The sequence below is a fragment of the Chrysochloris asiatica genome, unplaced genomic scaffold (genome assembly GCF_000296735.1).
Source record: "Chrysochloris asiatica unplaced genomic scaffold, ChrAsi1.0 scaffold00430, whole genome shotgun sequence".
Taxonomy (NCBI): domain Eukaryota; kingdom Metazoa; phylum Chordata; class Mammalia; order Afrosoricida; family Chrysochloridae; genus Chrysochloris; species Chrysochloris asiatica.
In genome coordinates this window covers 466,046-491,044 of record NW_006408948.1, presented here as the reverse complement: position 1 = coordinate 491,044, position 24,999 = coordinate 466,046, and the positions used below count along the sequence as shown (strand labels likewise).

Genomic DNA, 24,999 nt, shown 5'->3' with positions numbered 1-24,999 from the left:
CTGTCAGTTTGTGCTCATGAGGAACCTGCACATAGGCCAAAGGCAGTTGTTTGAGCAGAGCCAGGGAACACTGAATGATTTAAAATTAAATGATTTAAAATTAGAAAAGTGTGTGCCAGGGTTGTAGTATTCTTTTACCATACTTATTCAATCTGTATGCTGAGATAATAATCTGAGAAGTTGGGTTATATGAAGAAAAATGCGGCATCAGGATTGGAGGAAGACTTATTAACAACCTGTGATATACAGATCATACAACCTGAAAGCAAAGAGGACTTAAAAATACTTACTGATGAAGATCAGTATGGGTTGCACCTCTATGTTAAAAAAAACAAAAACAAAAATCCTCACCACTGGACCAATAAACAGCATCCATATCAATGGAGAAAAGATTGAAGTTGTCAAAGACTTCATTTTGCCTGGATCAACCAACAAGACTCAAATGACATATTCCATTAGGCAGATCAGCGGAAGAACAAAGATGTCAGTTTGAGGACTAAGGTGCGCCTGACCCAAGCCATGGTATTTTCACTAACCTCATAAGCATGCGAAGCCTGGACACTGAATAAAGAATATCACAGAAGAATTGATGCATTTGAGTTATAGTACTGGAAGAGAATAATGAAAGTACCATTGATTGCCAAAAGAACAAACAAATCTGTTTTGGAAGAAGTACAGTCAGAGTGCTCTTTGGACCCAGGATGGCCAAATTTTGTCTCTCATATTTCAGACATGTTATCAGAAGAGACCAGGCCCTGGAGAAAGACATTATGCTTGGTAAGACAGGGGGTCAGAGAAAAAATAGAATACCCCCAACGAGATGGACTGGCACAATTAGGCATTGCAACAATTGTGAGTTTAGTGCAGTACTGGGCTATGTTTCGTTCTGTTGTGCATAAGGTCGTTATGAGTCGGTACTGACTAGATGGCACCTAGCAACAAGAGCAACAACACACACATACACGTAACAATAGTTGTTGTCAGGTGCCATCGAGTCGGAACTGACTCACAGCGACCCCATGCACAGCAGAACGAAACAATGTCCGATCCTAGGCCAACCTCACTACTGCTGCCATACTTGACGCCATCAATGATGCCACCTAGCTGATCCATCTCGTTGGGGGTCTTCCTCTTTTTCTCTGACCCTCCACCTTACCCAGCATGACATCCTTCTCTAGCGACTGTTCCCTCTGTGACAACATGTCCAAAGTTTGAGAGACGGAGCTTAGCCATCCTGGCCTCTAAGGAGCATTCTGGCTGCACTTCTTCCAAAACAGATCTATTGGTTCTTTTGGCAGTACATGGCACTTTCAGTATTCTCCTCCAACACCACAACTCAAAGGCATCAATTCTTCTATGATCTTCCTTATTCACTGCCCAGCTTTCGCATCCATATGAGGTTATTGAAAATACCATGGCTTGGGTCAGGTGTACCTTAGTCCTCAAGCTGACATCTCTGCTCTGCAACACTGTAAATGTTCCTGTGCAGCAGATTTGCCTAATGGAATACATCATCTGATCTCCTGACTACTGCTTCCACCAGTGTTGATAATTGATCCAAGAAGAATGAAGTTCTTGACAACTTCAATCTTTTCTCCGTTGATAAGAATGTTGTTTATTGGTCCAGTGGTGAGGATTTTTGTTTTCTTGACATTGAGATGCAACCCAAACCGAAGGCTGTCCTCTTTGATCTTCATCAGTAAATGCTTCAAGTCCTCTTCACTTTCAGCAAGCAAGGTTGTATCATCTGCATATCACAGGTTGTTAATGAGTCTTCCTCCAATCCTGATGCCACGTTTTTCTTCATAGAACCCAGCTTCTAGTATTATTTGCTCAGCATACAGGTTGAATAAATACAGGCTGAACAATAGTTAAAGCCTCTCAATCTTTGGTTCGTCAAAAGTAAATGTACCATTTTGAATATAAATGTATACCACAAACTGACATATTTCTGAATTAACCACATCTTTTCTTTTCATGTTAACACTTTTGAAATTGACTCTGTCAGGATCCTTGATTACCAAATGGTTGACTTTCCTACACTCACACTCAGGATCTTTAATATATTATCAAAGAGCCAAATAAGTAACTCACATAGTTTCAAAAAGAATATACACAAGTAGATACGTATGCACATATATGTATATGAAAGCAAAAGTGAGTGTATCGGTGTTATCTGTATGCATGTTTTTGTGTGCTGCATATATATTCCTATATATAACAAAGTACATGTTGTTGTTATTAAGTATTGTCATGTCAGTTCTGACTCATAGTGACCCTGTATAGATTTCCAACGAGCAGCTGGTGGGTTTGAACTGTCAACCTTGTGGTTCGCAGTCCAGTGTTGATTCTACAATGCAACACAAGTACTCCAATAAAGCACATAGTGGCACAATTGTGGATACTTCCTAGACAGAGAAATTAAACACTTTATGGGTTTGAAAGCCGAGGATCATAGTCTTTAGTCAATTTGCATAACATAATTCATAAAGACATTGTTCTACATCCTTAATTTGGTGAATAGTTTCTGGGTCTTAAAAGCTTGTGAGTGGCCATTTAAGATACAATTATTAGTCTGTACTCATCTAGAGCGAAAAAGACAGAAGGAAATGAAAGACTCAAAGAAGAAACTCGTCTACAGAATAGTTCACACAAATGATCTATTCTGGCATCATCTAGTCTGAAATTAGAACAACTAGATTGTACTAGACTGCCTCTAACAGTTGTTCTGACTAGAAACACAATAATCAATGGTTCTGGAAAGAATGGGGGGAAATGTGGAACAAAGCTCAAATTCCTAAAGAAGGCCAGACTTAACAGATCAGTAGCAACTAGAGGCTCCCCTAAGACAAATGTCCTTAGATACCCTTTAAACTTGGAACTTGAACTAATCCTGGAAGTCATCTTTTAGTTAAATAATAGATTGGTTTATAAACAATATCATCTGTAAGTACTGTGTTCCTTTAAATACCATTTATATGAAACCTAATTGGTCAATACTTACCCTACAACAAAGATGAAAAGGTACAGGGTGGGGTGGGGGGGCGTATGGAAGCAGATTAATGGAAACAGAGCAACCAGAATGGAAATAATGAGAATCCTTACCAATTATGGAAAATGTAATCAATGTCAACGAACAATATGTACCGAAAATGCTAAATGAGAACCTAATCTGTTATGTAAACTTTCATCAAAAATATATTAAAAAACAACAACAAAGAAATGAATAAACAACGAAATTTCAAATGATCTCTATGACAAGTTTGGTTCTATTTTTTCTCCCGAATCAGAAAATAATTCTCTACAGGCAAACAATGTCTCTCTGACGATTTCTTTATTGAGTGACCATTTTAGGGATTTTTGTTAACTGAGCTACTTGTCTTGAAAATTTCCAGATCTAGTGCTTTCGAGTTATCTTTCTCATCTCAATTCTTCTTTCTCAACTACTTTATTCTTTAAATCAGGTGTCTTAATTAAATTGTAAGTTTTAAGTTACTTGTGTGGAGGGTAAAACTATGTTGGCATAATTTTGTGAGCCTTAAGCCAAATTTCAGTGGGTTAATGTGCCAGACTGCAAAGCCATTTGAACTGCAAGGTCGGCGGTTCAAGCTCACCAGCTGCTCCTCGGAAACCCTATACAAGGTCACTATGGGTCAGAACTGACTCACTGGCACTTAACAACAATATGGAATACTAGTTTAAACCACTCAGAGTGACATATTTACTAGATTGCTGAGACCAGAAATCATTTAAAGGATTTAAAGTCCCAAATAGGCACTATTTGATAACTAAAAGTTTGATTGCTTTTTGTTCTTTTTTAAAAACCAGAAAACAATCCTGAGATAAAATAAATCACACCTCAATTAATGAATCATTTAAGTATTTAACTTTCAGTCTAGGGGAACAACTGCATTCTTTTAGAAGCAAAACTAATAAACTCACATAAATCTCCAAATGGCATAAATCATTAAAAAAAAACTCTTGATCAGGCATAATGCTGTTGAGTGACAATTCTCCATTTATCTATCTGTATAACAGGAGTAGCATCAAATGCACATTAACTTTAATTGGGTGCAAAAAGAAAATCATTAGTACAGGTGGTCAATCTGTCCCCTTTGGCACCCTGAATTCATACTGTCGATAGATCATTTTTTGAAACAAAAGGTTCCTAAAAGTACTTCAATTACTTTACTTGGAGCCACTAATATATTTAAAGAGTATGAAGTGCTGAGGACATTGCCCTGAGGAACGCTACCATCAGAGAGGCGAAAGAAAAATGAGAAGACCTGGAGAAAACAGAAAAACATGGGGCTCAACCATGAGACCAGTGCTTTCCACGGAGACCTCAAAGTCAGCTAACCTGAAGGCAGGACAAGAGAGACAGAGGACGGCTGTGTACTAGAGACCCAAACTGCCAGTACCTGCAGAGACATGGAAGATGCCACCAGCTGCTCTTTGGAAACCCTATACAGGGTCGTTATAAATCAAAACAACGACACCTAACAACACACCAGATGGGAAAAGAGCCCTTATAGCAAAAAGAAGGGGGAACTACTTACAGATGAGGGGGCGAGGTCTTAATTAAATGGGAAGAAGATCAGCTGAACTACATCATCAGAAGAAAGAGAAAGAAGCAAATAACTGGAGGGGTTTGTATTTTATGTGATGGCACACACAACAAATAGAAGTGATGCATGATGTGCTCATCTATCATAAAGCTGTCCTAATTTTGGTGAGATCAAGGGAAAACTGCAAGATTGGTTTGAAACGCAAGGTCAGCAGTTCAAGTTAAATTCACCAGCCAGTCCTCAGAAACCCTATACAGGGTTGCTATGAGTTAGAACCAACTCACTGGCACCTAACAACAACATACACAGTAATAAACCACTAGTCTGTCAGTTTGTTGTATGGTGGTGGCTTGTGTGCTGCTGTGATGATGGAAGTTATACTACTGATATTGCATACCATGGATTGCCAAAAGGAAAAACAGATCTGTGTTAGAAGAAGTACAGCAAGAATGCTTCTTAGAAACCAAGATGGCCAGTCTCTCACACTTGTTGTTGTTGTGATATGCTGCGGAGCTGGTTCCGACTCATAGTGACCCTGTACAGGGTTTCCGAGGCTGTAAATCTTTATGGGAGCAGAAAGCTTCATCTTTCTCCTGCGGAACAGCTGGTAGTTTCGAACTGCTGACCCTGAGGTTCGCAGCTCAATTCGTAGCCAATACTCTACCAGAGCTCCTTAGTCTCTCATACTATGGATAGATCATTAGGAGGTACCTATTGGAAGCCTGCTACAAGGCTGCTATGGGTCAGACTCGACTCAAGGGCACTTAACAACAACCATCCCTGGAGTCAAGGAGCTCTGGTAGTGTAGTGGTTACACACAGTCACTGTACCAAAAAGAGATGGTAATGTTCAATCACTGCAAGAAATAGTATATTATAAAAAATGATGGGCATGAAAGAATTCCAAGGTGTATTGAAAGCACTGGTGAAAACCAAGACTCCAGGAATTGATGGAATACTAATTTAAATTTTTCAACAAACTGATACAGCACTAGATGTGTTCTCCTCCAACACCAAAACTCAAGAAATTTGAAAAACAGCTATCTGGCCACCCAAATGGAAGAAACCCATATTTGTCCCCATTTCAAAAAGGTGACCCAATGGCATGCAGAAATCATTGAACAATATCAATAGTATCATGTGAAAGTAAAATTTTTCTGAAGATAATTCAACAACAGTTGCAACAGAACATCAATAGGAAACTGCCAACTGAAGCATGATTCAGAAGAGGATATGGAACTAGGGATATCATTGCTAATGTCCGATGGATCTTGTCTGAAAGCAGGGAACACCAAAAGATATTTACTAGATTATATGAAAAAGAATGTTGTATTAGGATGGGAGGAAAACTCATTAACAACCTGCAATAAGCAGATGAAACCACCTTACTGCTAGAAGCAAAGAGGACTTGAAATACTGATGAAGATCAGAGACCACAGCCTTTATTATGGGTTGCACGTCAATTTAAGGAAAACAAAACCCCTCACTACTGGGCCCAAAAATAACATCATGATAAATGGTGAAATGACTGAACTTGTCAAAAGACTTACTTTTGCATGGAAGCAGCAGTCAAGAAGTCAAATGATGTCTTGCATTAGAAATATCTGCTGTACAAGATGTTTTTAACGTGTTCACGAGCAAAATCATCAGTTTGATGACTAAGGTGCACCTATTACAAGTTATGGTATTTTCAACAGCCTCATATGTATGTGAAGGTTGAACGATGAGTATATGGAAGACCATAGTAGAATTGATGCATTTTTGCTATGGTGCTGAAGAATAGTAATCAAAGTACCATGGACAGCCAGGCCAGAAGAACAAGCAAATCTGTGTCGGAAGAAGCACAGCCAGAATGCTCCTTAGAAGCCAGAAAGGTAAAACTTTGTTTCTCATATTTCGGAAATAGTATCAGGAGGGATCAAATCTTGTAGAAGGACATTATTCCTGGTAAAGTTGCAGGTCAGAGAAAAAGAGGAAGACCTCAATGAAATAGATTGGCACAGTGGCAGGAACAATGGGCTCTGGCACAAAAACAGTTTTGAGGATGGCGCAGGACTTGGCAATGTTTTTGTCCTGTTATGCATAGGGTCACTATTTAGTCGGAGCAGACTTGATGGCACCTAACAACAACTAACAATAATACACAGCAATGCCTTTGGAGTTACTGCTATGCATGACTACCTTTTTATTAAATGATCCAGGCTTGGCTTCTGAGCTCTGCAGGTCTGCTTGCAGTATAGTGTAACATGTACACTCAGACTAGAAAATATAACACACAGTGAAAGCTGTACAAACACTTTAATCCACTTATACCACTGATGGAAATTTATCCTAAGGAACCTTACTCAACAAAACAAGAAACCTTTAATTATAAAGATGCGTATTTATCTATTTAAACATCAAAATGTCTAATAAGGGAAATATAATGTAGAGCAGATCACATTAAAGAATAATTGCCCAGAGTACTGGTTCAGAGATGATAAAATAAGAATGAAAACGATGCAAAAGAATAGACGCATCATACTGCCTTTAAGTAAAAGTTAAGTGTAAGAGAAGTGAAAAGCAACTAGTGTAAATACAATACCAACTTAAGAGGAAATGAATTTTCCAAAAAACAAAACAAAAACCACTTATACACATAGGAACACAGAAGAAAAAGTACATTATTATTTGTAAAGGAACTAGTGATATTTCATGAGGATTGTGGATTAAGTATTTTTATCACAGGGATCAAGTATTATAGCTATGTATCTGACTACTTTAATGTTAGGTTGAATATGTAGAGAATTTCAGAAACATATTCTAAAATATGTATTTTAACAATGCTTAGTGTTAGAAATCTTTCCTAACTAATTTCTTACTACCCCAGTCTGTATACACTTGTTGTTAAAGTGCTGTCGAGTCAGTTCTGACCCATAGCAATCCTGGACAGGGTTTCCGAGGAGCAGCTAGTGAGCTTGAACCGCTGACCCTGCAGTTCAAACGGCTTTGCAGTCTGGCGCACTAACCCACAGTGCCACACCAGGACTCCCTGTATACACATAGCAGCAGTACGGCACATTAACCCACAGCGTCACACCAGGACTCCCTGTATACACTACCTGTGTTTAATTCTAACCACTGTAGTGTCACGTTTGGAGCAATGACATGGCACTGTGGGTTAATGCGCTGAACTGCAAAGTTGGTTTGAATCATAAGGTTGGCAGTTCAAGCTCACCAGCTGCTTCTTGGAAACCCTATTAAGGGTCACAACCAACTTGATGGCACTTAACAACAACAAAAAGTCTCACTGTAACTCTTGCGTATTATATTTTAAACACTGTCCAATTATTTAAGTTCCCTAAATTCCCTATTCTTATGCACTTACTTAGTACTCTTTTCCTCAAAAATACATTATCATTGACTATTCTTTCAAATTCTGAAAGCATTTCTTAGTCATTTTATATTGATAATAGACAAGTGGCAAGATTTCAATTCCTGTACTTTGGACATGCCATCAGGAAGGACCAGTCCCTGAAGAAGACCAAACTTGGTAAAGCAGATAAATGGTCAGAGCAAAAGAAGAAGCCCCATGAAAAGATGGCTACAACAATAGACTCAAACGTAACAGTTCTGAGAACAGCCCAGGACCAGGCAGTAAGTATTTCATTTTGTTGGACTCTGGGTAGCTATAAGTCAGAATTGATTCGATGACACCAAATAGCAATAACATGCCCACAAAGTAACAATTTCACAATACTGTGATTTAAAAATAACACATATTTAAGGCACTTAAATAAGTCTGCGTACACTTGCTACATGAAAATAAATATGGCACTGTGGGTTAATGTGCTGGACTGCAAAGTCATCTGAATCACAAGGTTGCTGGTTCAAGCTTACCAGTTGCTCCTCAGAAACCCCATACAGGGTCGCTATGGGTTGAAACCAACTCAACAGCACTCAACAACAATATTAATAGTTTGATGCTGTAGGATAAAACAGCATACCATAATGTTGGCTTGAACTACAAGGTTGGCGGTTCAAAACCACCAGCTGCTCCTCAGAAATCTATAGAGCTGCTATGAATAGTATCTAAATCTATAGAGTTGCTATGAAAAGTATCCAATGGTACTTAACAACAACAAATTTAATAGTATACAAATATTATATTATACACTTTTTTATTTGCCATCAAATCCATTCTGACTTCAAGTGAGCCCATGTGTGTCCTGTAGAAGAGCTCTGGGCGGATTCAAAACACCAAATATTAGCTGTCTTTTGTTGTTGTTAGGTGTCTTCATGTCAGTTCCAACTCACAGTGACTCTATGCACAACAGAATGAAATGCTGTCCGGTTCTGCATCATCCTCACAACTGGTTGCTACCACTGTGTCAATTCATGTGCTTGGGGGCTTCTTCTTTTTTGCCGATGCACCTCTTTTCCAAGCACAATATCCTTAAGAGTAGATGGTCTTTTCTGACCACATGTCCAAAGTATAAGAGATAAAAGTTGTGCCATTCTTGCTTCTCAGGAATATCTAGCTGTACTTCTTCCAAGACAGATTTGTTTGTTCTTCTGGTTGTTGTGGTTAAGTGCAGTCGAGTCGGTTCTGACTCGTAGAGACCCTGTACAGAGTTTCTGAAGAACGGCTAGTGAGTTTGAACCACCAACTTTGAGGTTCAAACCAACTTTGCAGTCCATCGCATTAAGACACAGCACCACACCAGGACTCCAGGATAATTTCAATATTCTCCACCACCACCGTAATTCAAATATACTGATTCTTCTTTCTTCCTTATTCATGGACCAGCTTTCATATGTAAATGAATCCATTGCAGATACCATGACTTATGTCAGGCATCCCTGAGTCTTCAAAATGACATCCCTGTGCTGTCTACGGACACCTAATGCCATACATTTACAGATATTAGATAAGAACCAGAAAAATACATTAAAACTCTATTTAGAATTATCAAGTAGTCCTGGTATGGTGCTGTAGGAAAAGCACCAAACTGCTAGGTTGGCAGTTCAATCACCAGCTGCTCCCTGAAAATCCTATCAACATTGCTATGAGTAGGAACTGACTAGACAGTACTGAACAGCAACATACATAATCAAATGGCAGTGAGAGATGTAAATTTTAGGTCTCATCTGCCACAGAATAAACAATCTGCTCACATTCACTTGTTTTAAAAACAAAAATCAAAATCAAAAACCCCTAGCATCTCATTGTTTTTGGTGTTTAGGTTTTTATTCAAAATTTTTTACACAAATTGTTCAGTAACATTGGTTATATTCTTCATAACAAGTGAACTGTCTAATTATTTCCATTGTGGTTATCAATATAAAGTTTTAACTTTATCATTTATAGCAAGGTTTATTAGCCTATGGAATCAAATTTTGTCCACCATCTTTCTGTAGGGAGTCATGGAGTGGCATTGAAAGTTAATGAGCTAGCTGGACTGCAAAGTCGTTTTGAACTGCAAGGTTGGCCGTTCAAGCTCATCAGCTGCTCTTTGGAAACTGCATGCAACTTGCTATACATTGGAGCCAACTCTAAAGGACTTAACAGCAACAGCAAACTTTCTTTATATAAAGGTTTATTGGAACACAGTCTGGTAAATTCATCTAATACATGTCATTTTAAGGCTGCTTTCACATTACACTGTTAAGAGTTGAGATCTTCAAAGCCTAAAACATATACTATCTGGACCTTTAAAGAAAAAGCTTGCTGACTTCTGAGAAATACCATATTATATTTTATTAAAATGGCACAAAGTACCGTCAATCTCTAGCTATATGGCTTACAATTCAGGCCACTGAAAAGTGGTTCATTTTGATAAAATAACAAAGAGTTAGTTTGTATAATTGAAATAATACTATTACAAATGAAACAGGAAGAAAAGTTTACGAAAAATCTTGTCTAGTTCTAAGCACTGTTTGCAGCTTTGATAATTTTTGCACTGGGAAGATTTAATCAATATGCAGTTATCAAATTACTATGAGGATGAACTATTTAAAAAATGTTTTCTAGGCAGTTTTACAAGTGTTAATTTACTATAGAACACAGAAACAAGAAGGGATCAAATTATCAAATGTTGATTTGATATGTATACTTAAAAAATGTGACATGATGACAGCAGAATCTTCAAAAATAGACTGAATATATTGTGTACATGTATGTGAAAGCATTTTCAGAAATTACTTTCTTCATTACATAAACTCAATAAAAAGTGGAGAGACTTATATTTCTTAAAAATTGGATAGATTTTAATCTTTTACCATAATAACAACAACCCGTTTGCTTCTCCTAACTGCATAAAAACCAACTGCCATTGAGTATTCTGAGTCATAGTGACATTATGTAGGGTTTCTGAGACTATAAGTCTTTATGGGAGCAGAAAGCTTCCTCTTTCTCCCATGGAGTAGCTTAGTGGATTCTAATTGCCGACCCTATAGAAGCTAAGTAATAGAGAGAAGATGTCTAACAAATACTAATAAATTTAATTTTTATTAAAAAATTTCTACATACAAGTCTCTTTAAAATCAATATTAATATCAAGTATTTTAAAGCATATTTTAGACAAACTCCTTTAAGTGAGATCACAATTATACATTTTCAAAATATTGCTCTACAGTTAAGCAATACCTAGGTCCTTATTATCCCAAGCTCTAAATTATTATTCTCAAAATATTTCCTAAGGATACCAGCGACTCTAAAGTATAGAAACTGGAGATTTGAGCTGTTTTGGAATGGGTTTCATTAAACTATTCAAATGAGCAAACATTTTCTAGGGTAGAATCGTGTAAGTATTACATAGTGGTAACAAGTCGGGCTGCTAATCTCAGTCAGCAGTTCGAAACTACCACTGGTTCTGTGGGAGAAAGATGAGGCTTTCTGCTCCTGTGAAGATTTACAGTCTCAGAAACCCTATACAGGGTTGCTATGAGTCAGAACTGACTCCAGAGCACATAACCAACACTAATACCACCAATATTAGAGGCATAATATACTTTGAAGAAAATATACTGAAAAGTCCTTACTTTAAGAATTCATGGGAAGTCGGTTCCGACTCACAGGGACCCTGCATAGGGTGTCTGATGAGCAGCTGGTGAGTTTGAACTACACCTTGTAGTTCAAACCGACGTCATAGTCCAGTACTTATCTTACAGTGCCACACCAGGAATCCTAGTCATAATGTCATATGACACAGACTCACTCAGAAACAGTACTTTCTCCCAAACTTACAGAAGATGAAGGTCCTATTTATAACCCACTTAGACTGTTCACCAGAGTGCTCCTTGGAGGCCAGAATGGCCAGACTTCGTCTCTCATACTTCGAACATATTGTCAGGAGGGACCAGTCACTGGAGAGGAATACCATGTTTGGTAAGGTGGAGGGTCAGAGAAAACGTCGAAGACCCCCAGCGAGATGGACTGGCAAAGTGGCAGCATCAATGGGCTCAAGTGTAGCAACAATTGTGAACATAGCCCAGGACTGGGCAGTGTTTCATCCTGTTGTGCGTAGGGTCGCGATGAGTCAGTACTGACTCAATAGCAACGAAATGCTACACAAAAAGCAACCAGCTTAGTGATCAGCAGATAACTGAAGTGAAAAACTGACCCTTCAGGCATCAATAAATCAAATGATATCCCAAAGATCACTTTCAGCCACTTATTTAGCAAGCATAAGTGAAAAATGAAACATTATTTGGGAGGAGGGGAGTGGGAGAAGGAAGAACTGCTTCTTTAGATGTAAAGCTTTGATATGTTCAGACACTCTGTGGTATTGTACAAAAAGAAAATCAAACTATTGTTTGTAATTCCTGATATTAAACTATTAACAGCACATAAAGTATGTCAAACTGATGATCGTGCGAGTCTAAAGGATCTCATAGTTTATTATTTTAATTTGGAAACAGATTGCACATTAGGGTATATATAGCATTTGGAGTAAAAATATGCTAACAATCAAGATTTACTGAACTATATTTCAACAGAAAGTATTTTTCAAATTTTAAAGGTTTCACAAAGGTTTCTCTCCCGTGCTTCTCTCCACCCCACCTCCCATCTTCCAACAAATTAAAAAACAAAGTGACGGAGAAAATATCGGAAGCTGACAGAAGCAGGATGAGAATGGGACTGATACTGAACTCATCTTTTAACAACTATTGAGTAAAATCTGAGAAAAGGGGAAGAATTTATGGAACATTAAGCAGAAAATTCTGTAGCTCTTGAGCTAGGGTATATTGGTGGGAACACAAAAGATGAGTACATAGTTTTAATCTGCATGTAAAATTCTTTCTAAACACAATAGCAATAGTCTCCATTCATTTCATAAGCATTTAATATGTTCTTTTTGTGTACCAGGCACTGTACGTATGGTGCAGTTGGTTCTGACTCAGTGATTCTGCATTGGGTTCCTAAGGCTGTACATCTTTACTGGAGCAGAAAGTCTCATCTTTCTCCTGTAGAGCAGCTGGTAGATTCAAAGTACTAAACCTTATAGTGAACAATCAAACTCTAACCCACTATCCTACCAGAGTTCCTTATGCTAGATATAAGAGGATGTATCAGTAACCCACAACTTGTTTTATATACTTGTAATAAATTAAAATCCATGACTACTTAACTTATACTGTTGCTGCTAAGTGCTGTCAAGTTAGTTCTGACCCACAGCGACCATGTATAGGGTTTCCACGGAGTGGCTGTTGAGTTTGAACCGCTGACCTTGCAGTCTAGTGCTTATCTTACAGCACCACACCAGGACTGATTGCAGAGGCTTAAAATAAAACCAAAATTGGTACTATACTAAAATAATAATAACAGATGTGAATTCTAAGCTATAAATAAAAGTCAAAAGATATCAACATAGAATGCTTAAGTGGCATGATGCTGTTATAAGCACGGAACCGCAAGGTCAATTTGAACTGCAGTCACTCCTCAGAAACCCTGTGAGTTGGAACCAACTTAATGGCACTTAACAACAACAAGAAGCCCTAAATAATACTTTTTTAACATGAAAAAATTTTTTCTACGTATTATACACTCAGATATATTAATAAATTTGTGTATGTACACACATCATGCATATATCATTCTAATAGGCAGACACCTTACTTTCATACTAACATATTACCATCTCAAATATCCTCAAAAAAAAAGTTTGTGGAATAATGGAATGAAAAGATAATGGAAAACTTTCCATATACTTTTTGTGGTGGGGGTTATGTGCCGTGGAGTCGGAACTGACTCATAGTGACCCTGTACAGCGTTTCTGAGGCTGTAAATCTTTACTGGAGCAGAAAGCCTCATTTTTCTCCAGCGAACAGCTGGTAGTTTCAAACTGTACCTTAAGGTTCGCAGCCCGATTAGTAATCACTACTTTTTGTAGTCCCCTCCTATACTCAAAAACGAACTGCTATCAAGTCGATTATAACTCATAGTGTCCCTGTAGGGCAGACGAGACAGCTCCATAGGGTTTCCAAAGCGCTAAACCTTTATGGAATCGATTGCCATATTTTTCTCCTGCAGAGCAGCTTATGGGTTTGAACCGCCAACTTCTCAGTTAGTAGCTGAGCACTTTAACCACTGCAAATACATTTGCGTGTGTAGCAACTCTGTGTAGGGTTTCCAAGGAGGGGTTGGTGGGTTTCCAACCTTGTGGTTAGCAGTCCAGTGCTTATCCTATAGTGCCATACCAGGGCTAACATTTGTGTTAAAAGTACACTTACAAATAAGAAACATAAATTAGCACTAAAAGTTATTCATAAATAATATAATGACATAGAAAAGACCCATGGAAACAACAGAGCAGTTACCAATATAAAAAAATTATTTATTTCTTGGTATTATTTAAGTAGTTGTATAAAAGATTTTGTTAGAACAGAGATTAGAGAGGAAGGCTGACAGAGCAGGGAAGAGCGAGACAGTCCAGAACAAGGGAACAAGAGGCATCACTTTCCATTCTTCTATAGTTACATAAATAAGTAATTCTTATTTATATATTGAAAAGATTCATTTAAGTAAAATGAGTGACTCAAATCATTTTTCATTTTTGAAAGACAAAACCAAATAGCGAAAAAAGTGACAGTTTGACAAACTCTAGATAAGAAAACAGGTTAGTCATCTAGTTGAAAAGAATTTTTAATAGCAATACTATGTTTACAAAAGTTTTTTCACAGACAAGCAAAACAGCATTTTATTAAAATAAACCAAAACAATAACTACTTTAACTGTGCTGTGCTGTCCTCGAACGCACCAGCAGTGCTATATAGAGCTTTCTGTGATGATTCAAATGTTCTCTATCTACATTGTCCAATATAGGACTGTTAGCCACATGTGGCTATGAAGGAAATGAATCTTAAATTTAAAAAAGTTCAAGAGGCTACTGCATTGGATAGTGCAGTTCTAGAATTTTACATACTTGCTTATTATGAAGAAGTATAACTGAAGTTCTTAAAATAACACTTTCACAAAATAAAAACTTAAATAAACATTCTGTTTTATTGCCTTCAAAACTATATATCTCAAACTATTTTACATGGGTAAACAGATATTCCCACACAGCTTTATTCAAAAAATATCTAGCATACACAGGAATATCAAATTTTAACTGTCATTATATTTTAACATATGGGACATGAGTCTTCTTACCCCCAAATCATCTTACTTATGTAGCCAAAGAATTCAATTTGGCAACCATATAAAAATAACCACTGCCTAACAAACAAAACAAAACAGCAAACTATGATTTAAATGCAACTTAAGATGTAAATATCATTCTCTATTACCTTTCCACAGAAAGGACACAATTATATGTTAACACCTTTAATTAACCACCTCTTCCACGAAACAAAAGCAAAATAATCTTTTATGTAGCTTTATATACTATACAAACTGAAACTATTCACTGATAATCAACTCAGAAACAGGACACTAAGAAAATACTATGAGGAGAAAATATCCTTCAAAGAATTTATAACACTGATTCCTGTATATCATATAGCTTTACTGAAATGTTGGAAATTGAAATTCAGTCAAGATTTTTTGTTACCTCACTGTAGAATGGAATAGCTCTACACTCAAAATAATCTCTTAGAAAGCTATTAAATACATTTATTCTAATGTATCCTTCATTTGATTAACAATCAGTTTCCAGAAATACCTGAAATAACTAAACAGTAAAATGGAACTTGTTTCCGTATAACCAAATAGCAGTAAAAAACATGACAACCGTAAGTAGTTCAAATAGGAGTGGGAGAAAAATAACTTTTAATCTAAACTCCTATATACAATTCACTATTGTTTTACACAGATGTTGCATTTTCATGCAGTACTTAAAAATTTTTATAAATTTCCATTATTTGTATCCTTAATAATCTCAAAATTTCAAACAGACAGTAATCAGTATATCAGTAGACACATTCTTACCTTTATTTGACTTTGATGGTTTATTCTTCATAGATTTAAGGGAACTTCTTGATTTATCCTCTCTATCCTTAATAAGTTTCTGAACATCATCCAAAGACAGTTTTTGCAGGACAACTACAGGTTTAGCACCTTTATTTAGATCTTCAACTAATCCCATTTTTTCTACTTTGTCCTTCTGTTCGCCTTTTGTTTCCATTTTCTTTGTCTCCTGAGTAATATTGCCATCTTTATCCCTTTTGATTTTTGGAATGACAAAATTTTTTAATGCACCAGATCTGCCCCCCAACAAATAACTTGGAAATTCTGCTTTATTGTCAGGGTGTGCTTTATTACTGTCTACTTTACTCTTATTACTCTCTGTCCTTTTGTCATCTTTACTGTTTGGTGACTTAAAACCAGGTTTATCATGTCTTGATTTATTAGAATCTGCTTGTCTAACACGAGGACTGTCAGGTCTTGATTTTTGTTCTCCAGAAGATGGCCTTTCCCTTGAGTCCCCTGATTCATGCCTGTGTTTTCTTTCTAGTTTATCAGTTTTTGAACCATCAGATTTAATTCCATGTTCATGTCTACTAGAGGATCTCAATGTGTCTGGTCGCCGAATCCTAGACTGATCCCCTCGATGCCGCTCGGATTCACTCTTGTCATCTGATTTTTGTTTACTATCATGGTCACGTCGAAGTGACTCAGAAACAGCTCGCCCATCAGGTCTATGCTTTAAGGCTTCAGCACGTTCTGATTTTAACCGAGGTGAATCAGATTTAACATCTTGTTTATGCTTAGACACTTCAGTTTTTTTCTCTGCTGATGACTTTCCAGAATCCCTCCTATTTTCATGCCTATGTTTTGGGGTTTCAGGACGCCCATCACCCTTTTGCTTTGGAGTTTCAGGCCGGCTTTCACTTTTCTGCTTTGGAGTTTCAGGCCGGCCTTCACCCTTCTGTTTTGGGGTTTCAGGACGCCCATCACCCTTTTGCTTTGGAGTTTCAGGCCGGCTTTCACCCTTCTGCTTTGGGGTTTCAGGTCTTGACTTTGTTGTTTCTGACCTCCCATTATTTTGTTTGTTGTCATTTGGTTTGGGGTCAGACAGTCTATTTTCATTCTGTTTAGCCTCAGCTATGGTGCTCTCACTGTGTTTAGATTCAGTCGTTTTGCTCTCATTCTGTTTAGGTTCTTCTGTTTGGGTCTCAATTTTAGTTTCTGACTTATTTTCACTTGATTTTGTCTCTACCAATTTGATTTCATTTGGTTTAGATTCTGCCAATTTACTTTCATTTTGTTTTATTTCAGTCTTTGAAAGTTCAGATTCAGACTTTTTTTTAGGCGTGTCAGGATGATTTTCTGGTGTTGATTTCAGAGTTCCAATACTATCTTCCTGAAGAATAGAAACAGGTGCATCATTACACTGTTTGACTTCTTCAGGCTTTTTTATGGTGTCCGAATCCTGAGTTAGAGAAGCCTGAGAGTCCACTCTTCCTGCCTGATGAAGATCAATGCTAACCATTAATGCTGGCCTTGACCCATTTCCCGTAGAACCCGTCTCCTGAGAAGCTGGTCTATTACCTCCTGTAGCACCCCCAGCCTCCTGTGGGTAAGAATCTTGTTTTCTTTTTTTCAAAGGCTTATCTGAAAAAAGATAAATATTCAATATCAGTAATAGACATATATTCTTATCACATTAAAAACTACATGAACTTTAAGTCACAATGTTCTTGGTTTTAAAAATGAGGTATATGCAAATTTAAAAACTACACATATATAACGTAACTGGCACGAACAACTTCATAGCTTTAAACTTGAGTTTTAAGGCATACTTATGCTTGCTAGAGTTCAACAAATATTACTGGCTATAGTAAAGGTAATTTGACAAGAAACTTGTTAGAAAATTAACACAAGGTAAAATATAGGAAATACAAACATATGTTTATATGTATTAGTGACAAACCAGAATCTCTATATAAGGATAAAGCAACCTGTTATAAATCTTGAATTTTCCTTTAAGCTAATCATAATTATAGACTCAAAACTTCAAAGAGTCCCAAATCTGCCAACATACTGAACAGGAGGCATAGGCTTTTACTACATGTAAGATAGGTAAGAAAAAATGAAAACTAGAAAGAAAACAGAAATCATGCCCCTGAAAAAAAGGTACATGAAGACCGTAGGGGGACAATATTTAAAACTAAACAAACTAAAAATTGTCATTAACCTTTGAGTCAGCACTCAAAACCTTCAGGATACTGACAGCATAAATAGAGTTTAAAAGCTAACACAGAATGTTGGATACAATTTAAAATAAGGAAGCAATCTAAGTCATATGTACGTGAAAGACACAGAAGACTTTTTAGACAAATATTGTGGCAATTTCCACTGAAGTAAAATGCTTCTGTTCAAGAAATAATTTATAGCATTATTGTAATTTAAACACACACACACACACACACACACACACAAACACGTCCACAATAGAATGTTAAGATATTTTTTAAAAGCTTATGTTTTTCTGTGCGTAATTCGACTTCTGATTAAAGAGACTGCTAAATAATTTTCTATAAACTGAATCTTCAGTTCTCGGGAATAGTTACATCCTAGAATGTCAAGACTTTGTTTGCTTTTATTTACATGCTGAATGACTTCACTGTTTCCCAAGATACTTTAAAACATTTGAACAGACTTGATAATATTCAGTTACATGATATAGTATCATTTAAGTAAAATAATATCACAAGGTTAGAAAAATGAAAATTCCTAAAAAGAACTCCTATTGTTTGGGAACTAGATTTTTTCGTGTTTAATGACAATGCTTCTTCTCTTATACGACAAGGTGATATTGTTTTGTTCTCAAGGGGAGTAGTTCATTCTAGATTAAAAAGCAAATTAAATGTTATTAAAATTTACAACAGTTTTTACTAGTTATTTTTCATAGAACTAAATCACTCTGCTTCTTCAGTTACCTAGACATTAAATTAATCATTAAACATGCTCCAGTTGCAAAAAAATGTAATAGTAATAATAACAGTGGTGGTAGTAATACGTTATTATACTCAAATCGTATCATTTCTACCAGTTAAAACTAGGCTGATAAAAACTTATATGAAGCTTTCTGCATCAAGGCTTATGAAAAATACCATGAGAATAATAAATACTAATGTATGTTTATCGAATCCTCTTTTTTACTGATTTACCACCATACAAAATAATCTCTACATTCAAAACATCTTGTCAGATGGCACACCAGAGTAATCATAAACAGCATGCTCACCATCATCTGTATGACAAGAATCAAGAAGTTCAAACAGCAAAAGATTTCAATAATTCCAATGAAATAGGTTTTTGTGAAAGGCATGAAAATGGTACATGCAACATATTTAGGAAACATAATGGCATGGGTCTCTTAAGAAAACTGTGCTCATTCTTCTATAAATACAAGCAATGGTTCAGAAATGTTAAAATACCTTTTAAGTCTGATTTCTAAAAAATTACAATATATTTGGGTTTGTAGATCATTAATCTAATTTCAATTTACCTTTCATCATCAAAATGGAAATTCAGTAAATAATTTAATTTCAAAAAAAAATTTATCAGGCAAAATTTAGTTATCTTAACTACGGATGCTATCTTTTTATACTAAAGAAATTTAAGAAAGCACATATAAGAACACATTTAAATTGGGAAAGAACTCACAATTTTTCCTACTATATATCAATATTGGTAAAAACAAAGTTTCAATTTTTCAACTACTGAAAAATTTTTCTGTAAAACCTGGACAAATTCCATCATTGCTGCAGAAATTCTTGGATATGTTAAGAGCACGTTCAGACTTACTTGGTCTGATTCAGTTCCACCATGATCTTAACTCGAGTAAAGTGGCTCTGAATCTGTACAGGTCACTTTTGTCTATCCAGTTTTGTTATCAGTCTTCATTACATCATAATAAAACTTCACCTAATGATGGAGAGCCATTTCTATGTAGAATAATTTCAATATTTGGGACACTGATTATCTTTAAGCCTTCTTCAGCATTGAGAGCCACAAAATTAGCTATCAGAAGGGATATATTCCTGAAGAAAATGCATACAAAAGAATACCATAATCTCAAGACCAACAACATTTGTCACTCAGATGCTGATTATTTTGAAAATAAGAGGTGAAGTCAATTATTTTATATCACTTACTTAAATCTACAAAGTGTTAACTAAAAACACTTACTACAAAGCAAAAGGCACAATAATTAGTACACAAGAGTAGTCAATTATGAAAAATGAAAACATCCAAGCCCCTAAAGTCACAGTGTAGCCTAAGTGGCCAAATATCTGATTCCTGTCCAAAATATCAGTCTGTTATTCTAAATAACAGTATGTAATAACTTACTTTTATAGTTATAGTTAAGAATATTACATTAATATATTAGTAAATCTAAGTCATTCCTTATACTTGCTAACATAGAAAGTGGATCTTGGGAAAAGATAAACAAAAGGAACTCCCTCCGTCTATGACTTAAGAAAGCAGGAAGTCTTGGTATATGAAGGAAATATGTCATCCCAAAGCAAAGACAGAAATTCTTATAAAATTAAGTTTTATAATGGTTGATGATAAACATGTGAACAAAAAGATTAAGGAAAAGGTCCTTTTGGAATATTGTAAATTATTATGCTACAAAGTTATTACCTTATCTGTGTATACACAGAACTCTCCAGAGAAAAAAGGACAAGCCAAAGAGATATAAATATCTAGCAGCCAAAAAGTATCATCTGTAAGTCTAAAAGAGTACATTAGATTTTACGCCAGCCTAGGTAAAATATTCTTTAAGACTGTTTTATCCCTTTTTTTTTTTTTTGCAAATTCTACAATAATCAAATAACATGTTTGTTGAATTTTCTTATCTTGTTTAAACGGTCAAGTTAAAAAAAACAAATCTCTAATCTACTGAAAGAAATACTGTTCTGAGAGCAAATAACTATATTGGCAATTATGAAGTCACTTTCCAAGGACCTAACTTACTCTTAAACAACTAAGACTCTGTATTTACACAGAGAAAATGCTCAGACAATAGAATAAAGCTTTACGCAAAACCAACAATCTTGTCTGTGCCTTAACAATAGTTATAGAAAAATTTTCATGCCAAATCTTAAAATACATTAGCTGTCCAATTTACAATTTAATCCTATAAAGTTAAGAAATAAAAGAAAAGAAGAAACTAGTGACAATCATTTCAAGGAAGAAATTTCATCTCTCAAGGGCTGACACAAAACCACTACTTCCTGAGAAGTCCACTTTTATTTTAACCTTACCTATAACCTTGGAGCAACAAACAGACTGTTAATCTTTCCAAAATGTCCCGGTAACTGCTCACATAAAAACGTGCCATCTTATCACACAACACAGAAACTCAGTGCAGAGTAACAAGATTCAAATCAAAGGCGTTAGGTGGCCTCTAATTTCCAAAGATTTGCAAATACATCCACAAAATAAGAACATGGATTTGAGGAAACAAGTTAGAAATGACAATAAAGTAAGGGAGCTCAGTAAAATTAGCACAATCTAGGAAAACACACATAGGGGATAATTTAAACCCAACTAACATCAACTAGCTTTAATGAACATTTTATTCCTACTTTCATCCTTATAAAGCTAGATAACTGTATTTTCAACAAATTTCAAAGACAACTCCGTTCACTCAAGTTTTAAATTATCCTTGTCATAGCGACATATTCAGATTCTAGAAAACTAGATAACTCAAAGTAAAGCATATACTACAACTTTGGGCAAGAAGAGTTAAGTTGTGTTTGCTGATTCTGTTTCATTCTCCAAAAAAAAAGTTAATAGTCTGAAATATGCTTGCTTATATGCAATTAAATCTAATTTTGAATCATTTAAAAATAATTATATATAAAGGAAAAATAATTTTAGTTTCAACAAATATGTACAGTTAAGAATTCAGCAAAACAAGAATAAAAACTATTTCTTTTGTTCTTGTTTTTATCCACAACTAAAATATCATTTTAAAAAAATTATATTCTTTTTAAAAAGAAAACAATTTTCCATAACACAGATGGAAACATCATGCAAAAATTCAATTAAGTCAACTGGTATTTTTAGGTCAAGGAATCACTATTTTATATATTTCTGCAAAACTGCCTAACATAGGATTCAAGAATTTTGGGTAGACTAATACAATTAAGAGAAGTTGAATAATATTTTTCATGTGCCATGAATATACTTTTAAAAGAAGAGCGTAAATACACTTTGGTACCATTTAGCTATTTATTTCCTGTTCCTCACATTGCAAACCAAAGAAAAAAAGAGCAATGGTTTATTTTATCCTTAAAATCAATGATTTATTATTGTTTAAGATTACAGTACCCTAGAAAATGAAGACTTGTAGCAATCTCTTTATTCCCACTATGATGCATTTTGCAAATATTATAAGACGATGACTATATAGCATCTCTCTTTTTGTTTGAATAATGTTAAAAAGAACTATATCTATCTATCTATCTACATATACATATATATACATGTATTTTGTGTATATTTGTTAACACAGAACTGCAAATTACCTGGTGATGATCCTGTCACATAAAAAAGATCATATATAAAAACAGAATTCTACCCCAACAGCAGTAAGTTTTGTTTTATAATTACCAAGAAAAAAAAAAAAAAAGAAAATTGTAAATCAACCTAGAGTATTCAATCATAAAGTGTGCCTTTGGTTTGAATGACCAAATTGTGTGCATGCTTTTGTAAGACACTAAATCAGTGATCTATATGGCTAATTTCAATCATTGATTCATCAGTCTCTCTTTAAACTTTCAAGATTTAGATAATTATAATCACATCAAAAGAAGCTGCCTAAATTTGAAAGGTTTGTTAATTAATGTTAACTTAAAACTCTTCCTGTAACTTTTTTTTTCTTTGAAAATCATATTATAAAGACAGCATACTTAAAAACCAAGTGAAAATATAATCATATAGTAAGCATACACACAAACTTTGCTTAAATATACCACTTTAAAATCATCCTGTAGTGGTTAACTTAGGCTTGGTAGGAAAAAAGTTGAAAACGCACAATTATGTGAATATAATTTATGAAAAATGAGGGTAATACAGAAATGCTAATGCTCACTACAACAGAAAAGCATGAATAAATAAGATCACATAGAACTAGGCAGTAGACGTGGGGTAGAGAACTACCAAATCTCAAATATGCAATTGCTTCAAACAAAATATAGAATTTACAAGAATTTAACTTCTGAAGTGTAGGCATTAGAAATAAAACTAGGTGAGACATAAACAATTACAAGTATATGAGAAAAGAATAATTCCACTATAATTATATATTTGCCCATAGGATGAGGAAGTAACAGTGAGATTATTTTACCTTTATCTTGAACTTCTTTTGAAAAACGCTCCCTCTCAATAGCTGATTCTCTCTCTATCCGCTCAATTTCAGCCAATGCATCCAATTCCACTTCATCATATATAGGTCCTTGCTGTGATACCTGTTGCTGATTCTGTACCACAGAAGTCTGGGGTTGTTTTGTAGCAACTGAAGTGTTCTGTTGTAAAACAGGCACTTGATTTGCTGGAAGGAATGCTGTTTGTTCTTGCTGCGACAAACACTGAGCAGCATTTAGTGGGCGGTTTACATCCTGTGGAGTAATGGGTGTTTTTGAAGTCTGTCCTGGGTACTGCACATTAAAAGGAATATCATTTTCTGAAACATTGCTATTTTCCATACCAGAAAGCATATCCTCTTGCTGGTCCATGTCTGAAGACCTTACACGAGAAAGTCTTAATGTAAGTTTAGTGGAATCCTTGGATGGAGAACTAATGATATCATACATTGCAGCTTTCTCACTCTGTTCTTTTTCATCCTTGCCTAATTTCATTTTCTTTTGCTTCTTTTGTTTTCTTTCTGGAGAATCTAGCAGTATGTCTGGTGGAACATCTCGAGGTGATGAACATGGTAGAGGCTGAGATTGTGGGATTAAAGGTGGTCTTGATCCTAGAAAAACAAGTAAAGGAATTAACAGTTGTGCTGGTTTCAAATTTCTTTTACAATGTGATAGAAACATTACGTGACCACATAGTAATGCTAAAATGAATAATTAAAAATTATCTATTCCAAGTTTCTTATTTATAAAAGATGAACAGGAATTCAAGAGACTTGTTTGTTCTCCACAGTCTTTTAGCTTGTTGATGGTTTACAACTCCAGTATGAGTATTCTATCTTCCAGATTACTGTTATTTCTGTTTTTGTACCTAAAAAGTATTTATATTTTAGAGTTAACTATTTCTAAAAGAAGCTGCAACACAAATATTTTAGGCATGCTCATCTTTCTTTATTCTTTCACTGGTTATTACCTACATCAAATTAGAACACTGATACATCCTAACGACTTAATAAGAAAATGTATTACATATTACACTCATGTGAATATTACTGAATATGAAAGAAAAACAAAGTAGGAAAAGCTACAATTAATAAAGTCCCTATTCACTTCAGGATCTCTGGGTTGATGAAAGGCTTAATAAAATATCCTGAACCCAGATTTCTTGAAATTAACTATTGCTATGTGATAGGCTGCTGTTAAGGGCCGTCGAGCTGATTCCAACCCATAGTGGCCCTGTATAGGTTCTCCAAGGAGCGGCTGGTGAGCTTGAACCACTGACGACAGTGTTAAAGTAAGCTCATCAAAGGGATAAGTTATCCTAATAAGCTGTTAAGTGAGAAAAAAAAGTTGACATGCCTCATAAGTAAAAGTATAATTGTACCTGAGTAATATATAAAAATACATTTATTTATTGGGACTATTTACGAAAAGTTTTAAAATCCATAGGAAATGATAAAAATCAGTCAAGGATGAAAATGCTTTACAGAAAAAAAGTTACATCTACACACATCTGAAATTACAATTTAAATAATCCTCCTGGTGTGGCGCTGCAGGATCAGCAGTGGACGGCAAATCAAAAGGTCAGCAGTTCAAACCCACCAGCTGCTCCTCAGAAACCCTGT

General features: G+C 35.5%; 1 protein-coding gene across 1 annotated transcript in view; it reads right to left on the bottom strand.

Annotated features, from left to right (window-relative positions):
• NIPBL (Nipped-B homolog (Drosophila)) overlaps positions 1 to 24,999 on the bottom strand; it is a 234,478-nt gene that overhangs the window by 98,184 nt on the left and 111,295 nt on the right. Inside the window, exons 9-10 of the mRNA XM_006876931.1 lie at positions 23,362 to 23,988; positions 15,981 to 17,606 (exon numbers count right to left, since the gene is read on the bottom strand). Coding sequence (XP_006876993.1) covers positions 15,981 to 17,606; positions 23,362 to 23,988 — 2,253 coding nt within the window. The remainder of the gene's footprint in view (positions 1 to 15,980; positions 17,607 to 23,361; positions 23,989 to 24,999) is intronic.